At 38.9% G+C, this 12,851-nt stretch overlaps 1 protein-coding gene across 1 annotated transcript in view; it reads left to right on the top strand.

Moving 5' to 3' along the window:
* LOC134338037 (protein tyrosine phosphatase type IVA 2-like) overlaps positions 1–12,851 on the top strand; it is an 87,188-nt gene that overhangs the window by 55,687 nt on the left and 18,650 nt on the right. The window contains exons 2-3 of the mRNA XM_063033551.1: positions 2,110–2,648; positions 5,579–5,671. Of these exons, the coding sequence (XP_062889621.1) occupies positions 2,553–2,648; positions 5,579–5,671 (189 nt within the window). The 5' untranslated portion in view covers positions 2,110–2,552. The remainder of the gene's footprint in view (positions 1–2,109; positions 2,649–5,578; positions 5,672–12,851) is intronic.

Below are 12,851 nucleotides of genomic sequence, written 5' to 3'. Positions count from 1 at the left end.
TGATGTGAATGGAATGTGAGCTGGCGTCAGGCTTGATTGATGCATTTCTTTTGAAGTTACATTAATAGTTAATATTTTAACCACATTTCAGTGGTGGTTGCTGCAGATTTTGGTGTGTACTGTGGGAGTCTTGTACACATAGCGCATAATATTCTGTTCTGAAAAATGTCTGCTGCATAACCAGAACGGAATGATGTAGGAAACAAATTTGGCATTTAGTAACCAGAGAAAAACTTAATTGCAGGTTACAGTACTGAGCCAGGATGTTCTAGGGTTGTGGAGGGAAAGGGAGGAACAAAGTGGCCCATTTATAGCAACCGGTTGGAGCTTTGCTAGCCCAAAGACAACAGTAAAACAATGTGCACAAACCTGCAACTGCAGGTTTTGTCACTTACTCCAAGGTGTTTTACTTTCCTGATAGAAGTCAGCTGGCTGATTCGGTAACTTAATCTGTCTCAAAGTCTGCAAAGCAGGTTGCACTGTTTAAACTGTCATAGTGAAAATACAGAGGTCTATGCTGCATGTAGCTGCATTTTTTTTTGTTTCTGTTGCTTGCAGATGCAGCAGTTTGGGGATTCCTTGGGCTTTGAAGGCAATAAGCATTTTACTTTGCCATCATTCTTAGAAAGAATGTTTTAACCCAGCTGCAATCTAGTCTTCAAGTTGTCATTCTTTAGACAAGTTCCATATTTTCATTTGGGTATCAACACTCCTGTTTGATGCTGTACTTTGATAACCATTTTATATAAAAAGTTTCAAAACTAACTTATGTTATGACCATCTATTGATTTTCTGTATGATGTACAATCTTTTAAATCTCTCATTTCAAACTTGGGGTAAGTATGTGCCTGGTTATGAAGAGGTGTTTAATCTGCAACTTTGCTTAGGTGTGCAGATGTTTTTGAAAGCTGCACTTTGTAACTTTTGAAAGCACTGATGTACTCAAACGTTATATGTAGATATCGTTAGGCTTCATACTTTTTGAATTCTAGTTAACAACTAATGCTAGAAGGCTGTGCGCAGTAAGTGCATGACATGATTGCCATGTAATTGTAAAATTTAAGCTGCTTTTCTTTAAATTGAAGTTTAAGTTGATCCTAGATGGTTGGTGCAGTTTATTTTTAATTTGAATAATTCGAACTGCTGCCAATATACGAACTGAAGCTTCCTGTCTGCCTTGAGCTCATGGGCTGTTTTGATTATTTTGAGGCAAACACTGCCAGTTTTATTTCTTTCCTGGTCCTGATTTTGTTAAAGTTCCCCCACTTGCTCTTCAGTGGAAGTTTGTTTGCCTTTTTATCATTGCAGTAGTGGTTCTGTATATCATTCACTACATTTTTAAGCATACACTGGATATGGAGAGGAATCGTGACAGAATTTTGGATTGTGTGTTTCTCCAGTGGCACAGCTCAGTTTATAAAGCTACACGGGGCGGGGGGGGGTGGTGATAATACATTTATTTCACCAGTTGCTGTCAACAAACAAGGCCTTTTATTGCTGCTGAAAAGTATATTCATTTGTGGTGGCTTTAAATGTAATGCTAGGATGTGTTGCTGACTCTTGGCAAGATTTACTGGCTTGCTAAGTTTGTACATGAAGAACAACCAACTTGGATGCAGTACTACTAGAGGAAACCTTGTAGAGCCCCAGGAGTCATAGTGATTCCAAGGGAAGCTCAAGGGAGGAGTTAGAATCTGGACACATTAAGGAGAGGTATATATTTTCCAAATAACTTTTCAGTTATGTCTTATCGAGTAACAGTGCCAAACTCAGTAATCCAAGCTGTTGAAATGCATTTGTCAAGGCAGAATTTCGTTGGAAAGCCCTGAGAAAAGTAACTTTGTCAGGAATTGGGTAAACTGTTTAAGATGTGTTGATGTCCACTAAATGACATTTTTGGAAGAAGTTGAAAGAGTAAATACTGAAATGATATTGGGTTGGGATTAAAATTTTTTACACAACTAGCAAAGGGTTGAATGTTTCGGTATGTTTCTTTCTAGGTAATATGAAGTATATTACGTTTTAGTGTAATATCAATATTCAAAACAGTATATTTTTGCATGCATTTTAAACAAGATGTACTCATGAGTGATTCTTTCTCTTCAACAGCAATTCAGCGGTATTTCCGGTTGCTCATTTATGGAGTTTCTGAAGGGCAGCAGTGATTATTGCCAGGCACAGCACGGCCTCCTCGCTGACAAGTGAACTTGGGTCTCTTTCCTACCATTCCATTGGGAAACGACTTTAAACGGAAAATTGGCATCAACAAACTGGGATTCCTCTGGATACTGGATTTAAAAATTGGATAATTTGTGAGAAGAAGAGGGCAATTGTTCTTTCAGTGACCTTGTCTGGATGGGGTAAATCTACTGGTGTTTTGTGCACTTGGATGCTTTAAGTAGCACCATTGCACAAGGACACCAACTTTATATCCTGCGTTCTATATCCAGCTGTCAGTGGAGGTTTAAAAGCACAAGTACCAACGGTGAAATCAAACACAGTTCTGCTTCGTCTCCCCATTTTTGAAACTTGAATTAAGTATTGCAGCCACAATGAACCGCCCAGCCCCAGTAGAAATACGCTCCGAGAGTATGAGATTTCTCATCACACACAACCCAACTGATGCTACTCTCAACAAGTTCACAGAGGTAAAAAAACAAATTTGTCTTATAAGCCAATTGATAACTTATCAGAGCAACCAGTGTTTTTTTGATGTACTCTTGTCCTTGCTTAGTTTTTTGGTTGATAGTTATTTTTAAAAGAGAGTTTAGAAGGAATTGGTAGTTAGTGATAACTTTTCATCCTGTAGGTTTCAAACCCAGCTTAGGTGGAGGAGAAAAAGCAGGATTTCCAGTGGCCAACCATTCCAATTTCCGTTCCCATTCTAACATGTTGGTCCATGGCCTCTTCTAGAGCCATGATGAGGCTACTCTCAGGTTGGAGGAGCAACACCTCATATTCCATCTGCCTTGAACCTGATGCCATGAACATCAATTTCTCCAACTTTTGATAATTTCCCCCCTTCCCCCCTTCCCCACATAGCCTGCATCTTAAACTTTCTCTTCTCCTTACCTCCCCTGGAGTCCCTACTGCTTCCCTTTCTCCCATGGTCCACTCTCCTTTCCCATCAGATTTCTTCCTCTCTAACCCTTTACTTTTTCCACGTATCACCTTCTAGCTTCTTACTTCATATCCCTCTTTCACCCTGCTGGCTTTACTAGTCACCTAGCTTGTACTACTTCCCTTCCCTCCTTATTCTGGCATTTTTCCCCTTTCTTACCAGTCCTGATGTAGGGTCTCGACCCAAAACATCAACTATTTATTCAATATTGTTACACAGGTTATCCTTGATATGATGAAGCGTTTCCTGACTTCTGCATTTAATTTTGCAAAGCTTCCGGACACAAACCTAATCTGTAATATGATTTTCTAAACAATAAGCTACCTCACTTTTTTAATATATAGTATTTCTGTTTCCTGCATGATTTTATTCTATTCAGTATACGTATACTGTATAAAGTATACTGAATAAGATTTATTAATTATTATTATTTTTTTCTTCTATTTTATATATTGCATTGAATTGCTGCTGCGAAGTTAACAAATTTCACGTCACATGCCGGTGGTGATAAACCTGAATCTGAAGTGTTTAAACAAAAATACTTGATTGTCGCTACTGAAATAGTAGCCACAGCTGGTTAGTCACCAACAACTTGTTTGACACTTCTGCACTGTACTTGAAATTTTTATTTCTTGTTTCTCATGTGGGTGATCATACTAAAGGGTCACAAATTACTGGTTAGAAAGTAAGCATGAGCAGAAGCTAGAAAATCATTTTTTAGAAATGTATTAGCATTTTTTTGCATTAATGTAAAATGTTTATGTTTTAAAACTTTAATTTAGTTAATGTTCCTTTTCTATCCCAAACAAATAGCTGGAAACTTCCAGCTAAGTCACCTATCTTTTTTGCCTGCCCTCCTTGCCCATTCTTTGCTGCCCCATGTTGCAGGGTTCAATTTACTAAAGGAATATTTTGTAATCATTACCGTTTATTAAATTTTTTGCATAAATCTAAATCTAGCAGTTCAGATATATTTGATATAGAGCTTAATTAAATTAATCTACTTTGTTTTGAAACTTGGTAAAAGCTACATACAACTATTTCATATCACATAAGTATGCATTTATATTGTATAGTGCTTTGAAGTCAAGCAAGTTTAAGGTAAACAATCAATTTATAAATTGTTTTGGGTTTCAGATCCTCAATTAAAGATGTTAATCTTGAATAAGAAATGTATAATGAAGTGGCTTACTTTTCTAAATTCATCACAATTTCTAAATTGTCAATGTGTAAAATTTTTGAAAAGTTTCAATTATATGTATTTTGTGCTTTCTTTTGCTCAACAAATCTGTTTTCTGAGCTAAGCAGATCTCATGGAATAGCTTGTAGGAATTTGTATGCTTTTTGTTCTCTATAATCACTCATCTGCATATATTTTGCACAATGTAATGAAATTGATTCTAGATTTTTCATGTTGGTAAATGAGATTTTAAGTAACTATTAAGCTCAATTTGTAGTTAGTCTGACGTTCCATTCAAATACTGAACCAGCAAAGAAATAATGCCTCCAAGAGTACAGTCTGTGGAAGGAATCCTTTGCCTGATGGTTTAAGTTGTATAAATCTCTAGGTTGAAAGATACAGTATATAGGATAAAACAGATTGTACAGATGCATCAACAGAGGTGAAAATTGGTTAAGTTATGGATAGCGAGAAAGATTGTCAGAGGATACAGCAGAATATACAGTGCCTTGTAAAAGTATTCAGCCCCAGCCCTTTATTCAAATAAGTGAGTATTACAACCAGGGATCTTGATCAATTCAACTGAGAATTTTTATTTATGAATCATATGCTCCTTTTTTTTTCCACAGAAGAGTCCATAAAACAGAAAATTGTAAAGCATGAAAAACTTAAAAATTCAAAAACTGAAATGCCAGTTGTTCAAAAGTAATAATCTCTTTCCCGCCTGCCCCCATCCCCCCCCTCCCAGTTTTGGTACTTAGTTGAACCATCTCTTGCATCTATTACAGTCTTTTTTGATGTCTCTATTTTGCACAACGTGATGGAGCAAGATTTCCTCATTTCAGGGTCTTACCAGAGATATTCGATCGGGTTAAGGTCAGGGCTCTGACTGGACTACTCTTCTAACCGCGTGATATCCCTCTTATCCAGGCCTAATTTCAAAAAGTAAAATGCCGAGAAGGATCCACAGACTTCCATTGTTCTGTAATTCTTAGATATGCATTCTTTTTCTCCGTTTGCCTACATGACACATCTGTAAATTTCAGTTTAACTTGATTTTCAGTTTTAGGTTTTCCCTTTTTTTAATATTTTGGGGAAAACAAAACTAAAGTTTTCAGTTAAACTTGCAATTACATTCATTTATCAAAAAATCCAAAGTTCTAAAGTCATTGGTTTGGTGGTAACATGAACCACAAGATTTATTCTTTGAATCTCATTTAAGGTAGTATTTGGTCAGAGACACTTGTTGCAAATCTCTTTCATGTGAATCATTACAGGAGCTCAAGAAGTATGGTGTTACCACGCTGGTTCGAGTTTGTGAAGCAACCTATGACAAAGCTCCTGTTGAAAAAGAAGGCATCAGGGTTTTGGTGAGTAATTATTGAAAATGTTTGAAGTTTGTTGAAGTGCAGAATTTGTGTTAGATGCTCTGGAATTGCAAGTTACTATCTCATTTTGAATGCCAAGGGACTGAACCTTCTTAACCAAGCTCCCATGCGGGACCTTGCTAAAGGCCTTGCTGAAGTCCACGTAGGCATAGTCATAGTCATACTTTATTGATCCCAAGGGAAACTGGGTTTCGTTACAGTTGCACCAACCAAGAATAGAGTATAAATATAGCAATATAAAACCATAAAAAATTAAATAATAATATGTAAATTATGCCAGGAAGTAAGTCCAGGACCAGCCTTTTGGCTCAGGGTGTCTGACCCTCCAAGGGAGGAGTTGTAAAGTTTGATGGCCACAGGCAGGAATGACTATCTATGACGCTCTGTGCTGCATCTCGGAGGAATGAGTCTCTGGCTGAATGTACTCCTGTGCCCAACCAGTACATTATGTAGTGGATGGGAGACATTGTCCAAGATGGCATGCAACTTGGACAGCATCCTGTTTTCAGACACCACCGTGAGAGAGTCCAGTTCCATCCCCACAACATCACTGGCCTTACGAATGAGTTTGTTGATTCTGTTGGTGTCTGCTACCCTCAGCCTGCTGCCCCAGCACACAACAGCAAACATGATAGCACTGGCCCCCACAGACTCGTAGAACATCCTCAGCATCGTCCGACAGATGTTAAAGGTAACATCCACTGCCATGCCTTCATCAACTTTCCAGGTGACTTCCTCAAAAAAACTCTCTTAAAATTTGTTAGACAGGACTTAACATGCACAAAGTCAGGTTGACTATCCCTAATCAGTCTCCGTATCCAAATACTTGTATATTTGGTCTGTTAGAATACTTTCCAATAACTTTCTTACTACTGATGTCAGGCTCACCAGCCTATAATTCCCTGGCTTATTCTTAGAGCTTTTCTTAAACAATATAACAACATTAGCTCCGGCATAGTTAGGTGTAATAATTTAAGGTGTGCTTACTGGGTAGCAGGCTGAGGGTAACAGACACCAACAGAATCAACAAACTCATTCGTAAGGCCAGTGATGTTGTGGGGATGGAACTGGACTCTCTCACGGTGGTGTCTGAAAACAGGATGCTGTCCAAGTTGCATGCCATCTTGGACAATGTCTCCCATCCACTACATAATGTACTGGTTGGGCACAGGAGTACATTCAGCCAGAGACTCATTCCTCCGAGATGCAGCACAGAGCGTCATAGGAAGTCATTCCTGCCTGTGGCCATCAAACTTTACAACTCCTCCCTTGGAGGGTCAGACACCCTGAGCCAATAGGCTGGTCCTAGACTTATTTCCTGGCATAATTTACATGTTACTACTTAACTATTTATGGTTTTATTACTATTTATTATTTATGGTGCAACTGTAACGAAAACCAATTTCCCCCGGGATCAAGAAAGTATGACTATGACTATGACTTTGTCGTTCTTGTGATCCCTAGGTGTAATACTTAATACTGAATAACTCCTGGGATGGAACACATAGATTCAACATTCCAAATTTGTCAGCAAGTACCAGGTTTCCACTTTTGATTGCATATGCATAAAAGTCAACAATGCAACTGCAATTTAATATCTGAGTACCAACTATTCTGTATATAACTGGTCCACATTTCCCCCTAATTTGAGTTGAATGAATATTTTGCTTCAAGTAGAAAATAACATGAAAACAAATTATTTTAGCTGTTAGAAACATTTAAATGCTTGCTGGAAATGTTGGTAGTATTCTCGCATATCATGCAAAAAGTACTATCTTTTTTGAGTCGGTGACCTTCCCCTTCAGAAAAGGGGAACTGATGTCATGTTAAATTGCATGAACTTTATTCTTCGCTTTCAGTAATTCCACAGTTATTCTGTTAAACACTGTGCCTCATTACCTGTCTTCTAGTCATTTATCCCACTTAAATAAGAATTGTTAAATTTATCCAGTGTGTCAGGTTTAGGACACCACATTTAGAGAAGATCTGTGGACCTAAGCGAGGGTACAAAGGAGACTTACTAAATGATTCCTGAAGAGGGCTTAATTATATGCTTATAATGAAGAAGGTGACATTTGGAGGCAATCTATTAGATGTATATAAAATTGTGGAGGGTTTTTGACACAGTAGGTGGAAACTGCTCCCATTGTTTTAGGACCAGGTAAATGAAAGTGATTGATAAAAGAGCACAGTAACATCATGAATAACGTTTTGCACAGCGAATGGTTATGGTCTCGGATACACCTTTAGAGATACCAGTGAAGGCAGGTTAAATAAATATAATCAAGGAAACTGAATGACGTGAATGAACTTGAAAGAATTTGCAGAGTTGCAAGGAGAGGGCAGGGAAGTGCAACAAATGGATTGATCTTCCATTGAGCCAGAATGGACTGTTTGTGCTGAACAGTCTACTAGGATGTAATTTTTGTAAAATACTGTTTTTATGTGTGTATTTAAATTTACAATTATGTTGCATTTTATTTTACTAAATGGAAGCAGCACTAACTGGATCTAGAGTTTAAGTGTGTGTGTACACTCTAAAACATTCTGATCACCTCACAGATGTTGCTTTTACAATAGTGTTCTATATCAGTTGGATAATAAAAGCTGTGGAGCTTTAATGAATTTGCTGAAAATCAACTCTTCAGTGCTTATTACTAAACAACCCTTGAACTTCCCCCTGTGTTACATGAATTTTGTCAGGTTTTAATCCTTTTTGCAATGTTTGCTTGAATTGAAATGAATTTGGTGGGTCGGTTAAATTGGTTTTGCTCAAATATTTTGTGAAGGACGCTATGCTGCAATGTGCTGAAGGCACACATGTTTGTGGTTGTTGTTTCACTCCTAGTCAGGGATTTTTTATTACAGACTCTGAACTTTGTTCAAGTACTTGAACAACTCTGGTCTCTGGCAGCACATGATACAGCAGGCAGAGCCACTGTCCCTCAATGCTGGAGAGCTGGGTTCAATCCTGACTTTGGGGGCTGTCTGCATGTGTTTTGCATGTTCTCCCTGCGATGAGTTTCCTCAGAGTCATTGAGTTTCCTCGAACATCTTAAAACGGTGTGGCTGGGGGTCAGTTACTGCTTTGTCAAATGGCTCCTGAGTGATAGAATGTTGCAGTGAGTTAATAAGCTTATTTATGGCTTCACGGAAGAAGCCAGAGAGTGGTTGTAGGATGATTGCTTCTTTCTGGAGGCCTGCGACTAGTGGTGTGCTACAGAGACTGGTGCTGGGTCCTTATCTACACCAGTGATGTGATAATGTGGTAAACTGAATCAGTAAATTAGCGGGTGGCATGAAGATTGGGGGCTTTGCAGACAGCGAGGAATACTAAAAATGCTTGCATTGGGATCTGGACCAGCTGAAAAATGGCAGATGGAATTTAATGCAGACAAGTGTGAGGTGTTGCAATTTTTGGGAAGATCAATTAGGTCTTGCATGGTGAGTGGTAGAACACTGAGGAGTGTGGTAGAACAGAGGGATCTGGGAATACAGATCTGTAATTCTTTGAAACTGGTGTTACAGGTAAATAGGGTCAAAAGTAAGAGCTTTTGGCACATTGGCCTTCACAAATCATTGTATTGAGTACAGGAATTAGAATTAGCACACACAAAATGCTGGAAGAACTCAGCAGGCCAGGCAGCATCTATAGGGAAAAAAAAAGCACAGTCAAGTTTCGGGCTGAAACCCTTCGACAGGACTGGAGAAAAAATGCTGCAGAGTAGATTTGAAAACTGGGTGTGGGGAGTGGGGAGAGAAAGGCCAGGCAATAGGTGAAACTTGGATAGGAGGGGGGATGAAGCTGAGAGCTAGGAAGTTGATTGGAAGAATGTAGAAGATTGAGAGGAGATTTGATAGAAGTATATAAGATTGAGGGGCATCGATAGGGTAAATGCAAGCAGGCTTTTAACACAGGTTGGGTGAGACTACAACTAGAGGCCATGGGTTAAGAGTGAAATATTTAAAGAGAACATGAGGGGAACTTCACTCAGAGGGTTTGAGAGTGTGGGGTAAGCTGCCTGTGCAAGTGGTGGATGCAGGGTGAATTTCAATATGAGAAATTTGGATAGTTAGATTGAGAGGAGTGTGGAGGTCTATAGTCTGGGTGCAGGTTGATGGGACTAGGCATATTAATGGTTTGACCTGGACTAGATGGGCTGAAGGGCCCATTTCTGCACTTTAGTGTTCTGTGACTCTACTTTTCTGCCAGAAGGTATTAGTATTATCCTACAGGACTACTTACGCTCCTTTCATTTGTCCTAGGGTAGGTTTTGCTCTCAGTAAATATTTTGGTTGGAGAGCAGAGGAGGAGCGGCAGCCCTGAATCCTCATTTGATGAATATCACACAAAGACTAGAAGCCCAAAATCTCTTGAAGAACCTAGGTTGTCTTGAGCCACCCTAAAGAGGAAAAGCATCAATGGTTATGTAGATTTGTGAACATCACAAGATCTGATTAAATCTAATGTACCTATATAGTGACATCTTACCAAAGTAATACTTGTCTCAATGTAAACACTATCAGCCCAGAGTTGAAAGTTCAAAGTAAATTTCAAATCAAAGTACTTGTATGTCACCATATACAGCCCTCAGATTCATCTTCTTGTGGACATACTCAATAAATCCAATAACCATAATAGAATCAATGAAAGACCACACCAACAAGGCAGACAACCAGTGTGTAAAAGACAACAGACTGAAAATACAAAAAGAAAGAAAAACAGAATGATAAATATTGTGAGCTGAAGAGTCCTTGAAAGTGAGTCCATAGGCTGAGTAATAGTCAGTGATGAGGAAAGTGAAGTTATCCCTTCTGGTTCAAGAGCCTGATGGTTGAGGGGTAATAACTGTTCCTGAATCTGGTGGTGTGAGTCCTTAGGCTCCTGTACCACCTTCCTAATGGCAGCAGCGAGAAGGGAGCATGACCTGGTTGGTGGGGTTCCCTGATGATTTTGCTTTCCAGTGACACCACTCTGTGTAGGTGTGCTCAGTGGCATGGAGGGATTTACATGTGATGGACTAGGCTGATTCCGCTACTTTTTTAGGATTTTCCATTCAATGGCATTGGTGTTCCCGTACCAGGTCATGATGTATCTAGTCAATATACTCTCCACCACACATCTGTAGCAGTTTGCCAAAGTATTAAATGTAATGTTGAGTCCTCGCAAACTTCTAAGGAAGTAGAGGCATTGCTTTGCTTTCTTCGTAATTGCACTTGCTTGCTGGGTCCAGGCCAGGTCGTGTTAAATGATAACACTGAGGAATTTAAAGTTGCTTACTCTCTCCACCTCTGATTTCCCCTGATGAGGACTGGTTCATGGGCCTTCCCATGAAGTTAACAGTCTCTCTCCAATCTGCTGATTTGTCACAATCTTTGATTCGGCCTGTGACAGTGGTGTCCTTAGCAAATTTCAATATGGCAGTGGAGCTGTGCTTAGCCACACAGTCATACTTCAGGATCATAGTTTAAATGCAGTAATAAGGGAACTGAGCAATGACATGCTTTGGGATGTGATGGTAAATAAGTTGGTAAATTAGTTTGTACCATGGTTCATTTGGGGTGGGGGTTAAAAAGGGCATAAGTTTTGTTTTCATTTCCCTTTTAATTGGGTTGGTTTTGAGTTCTTCTAAAAATAGCAAATGTTGTTTTAGACAATTAATAATGTTTTTCTTTAAATTCTGTGTTTCTGAAATTAGTCCAGTTTCCTCTGGTTAATCAGTTTGGGTTCTTTGGAAACCACATAGATGGAAGGTGTTCGTTCTCTTGATAACCTGTGTATATTAATTCTGGAAAGAGGAATGTCAGTTAAGTAACTTAGCTAATAACTGTGCTGTGATAAGGGCCTTACTAGTTGTTTTCATTTCCCTAACAACTTTGTATTCGTATTCCATTGAGGCGATGGTTAATCAGTAAAAACGATTGAATGATTAGTTAACTTGGGTTATGTGATTTGCATATGGGGGAGATTGGACACTAAATTAGTTTGCCTCTTGTGTTCGGTTAAGAATGTCTGTTGTTAGCCAGGAAGAACGAAGTACAACTTTGCTACAATGAACATTTTTGTACAACAGAGCAGTTGCTGAGGGTTACACTGAATAGACTATCACATGCATCCTTCCTGATTCATTCACAGTTATACCAGTAATGCTATACTACCTGAACAAGTCATCCTCTGGCATTCAGTGGAAGATTGTTTTTCAGTGGTTTTGCACAAGAACGACATTAAATTGCAGAATATTGACAATTATCTATTAAAACCGAGTCCTGTTAAATTTCTTAACAGGAGATCTGAAATTTTTCGCTTCCATTTAATATTAGAGCACTCATAGAAAAGATAGTTGACACATTTAATGCTACAATATCAGAATCAGGTTTAATATCACTGGCATATGTGATGAAATTTGTTTTGCAGCAGCAGTAGATTGCAGTACATAATTTAAAAAAACTAAACTTCAAATAAGAAATATATAAAAAATTAAGTGCAAAAAGGAGCAAAAAAATTATTGTGAGGTTGTGTTCATGGGTTTATTGTCAAATGAGAAGTCTGATAGCAGAGGATAAAGGGTTGTTGTTCCTGAAATGTGTGTGTATTCAGGTGCCTGTGGCACTACCTTGATGGTAGCAATGAAAAGAGGGCATGTCCTGGGTAATGGGGGTCTTTAATGGGGGATGCTGCCTTCTTGAAACATCGCCTTTTGAAGATATCTGTGATACAGAGGATGCCAATGCCCATGACACAGCTGGCCGAGTTTTCAATTTTTGCAGCTTTTTCTGATCTAGTAGAGTGGCTCCTCTCCATGCCAGATGGTGATGCAACCAGTTAGAATGCTCTCCATGGTGCAGCTGTAGAAATTTGCTAGTCTTTGATGACATACCAAGTCTCTTCAAACTACTAATGAAATATAGCTGTTGTTATGCCTTCTTTGTAACTGCATCAATATGTTGGACCCAGGATAGATCTTCAAAGATGTTGACACCAGGAACTTGAAGTTCACACTTTCCACTGATCCATCAATGAGGACTGGTGTTTCTCCCCCCCCCCCCACCAACTTTCCCTTTCTGAAGTCCACAATCAGTTCCTTGGTTTTACTGATGCCGAGTGCAAGGTTATTGTTGTGACACCAATGAGTCGATCTATCTCTCTCCTGTATGCCACCTC

The sequence above is a fragment of the Mobula hypostoma genome, chromosome 26 (genome assembly GCF_963921235.1).
Source record: "Mobula hypostoma chromosome 26, sMobHyp1.1, whole genome shotgun sequence".
Lineage (NCBI taxonomy): Eukaryota > Metazoa > Chordata > Chondrichthyes > Myliobatiformes > Myliobatidae > Mobula > Mobula hypostoma.
The sequence above is the reverse complement of the archived record's forward strand: the minus strand, read 5'-3'. Positions and strand labels throughout refer to the sequence as shown.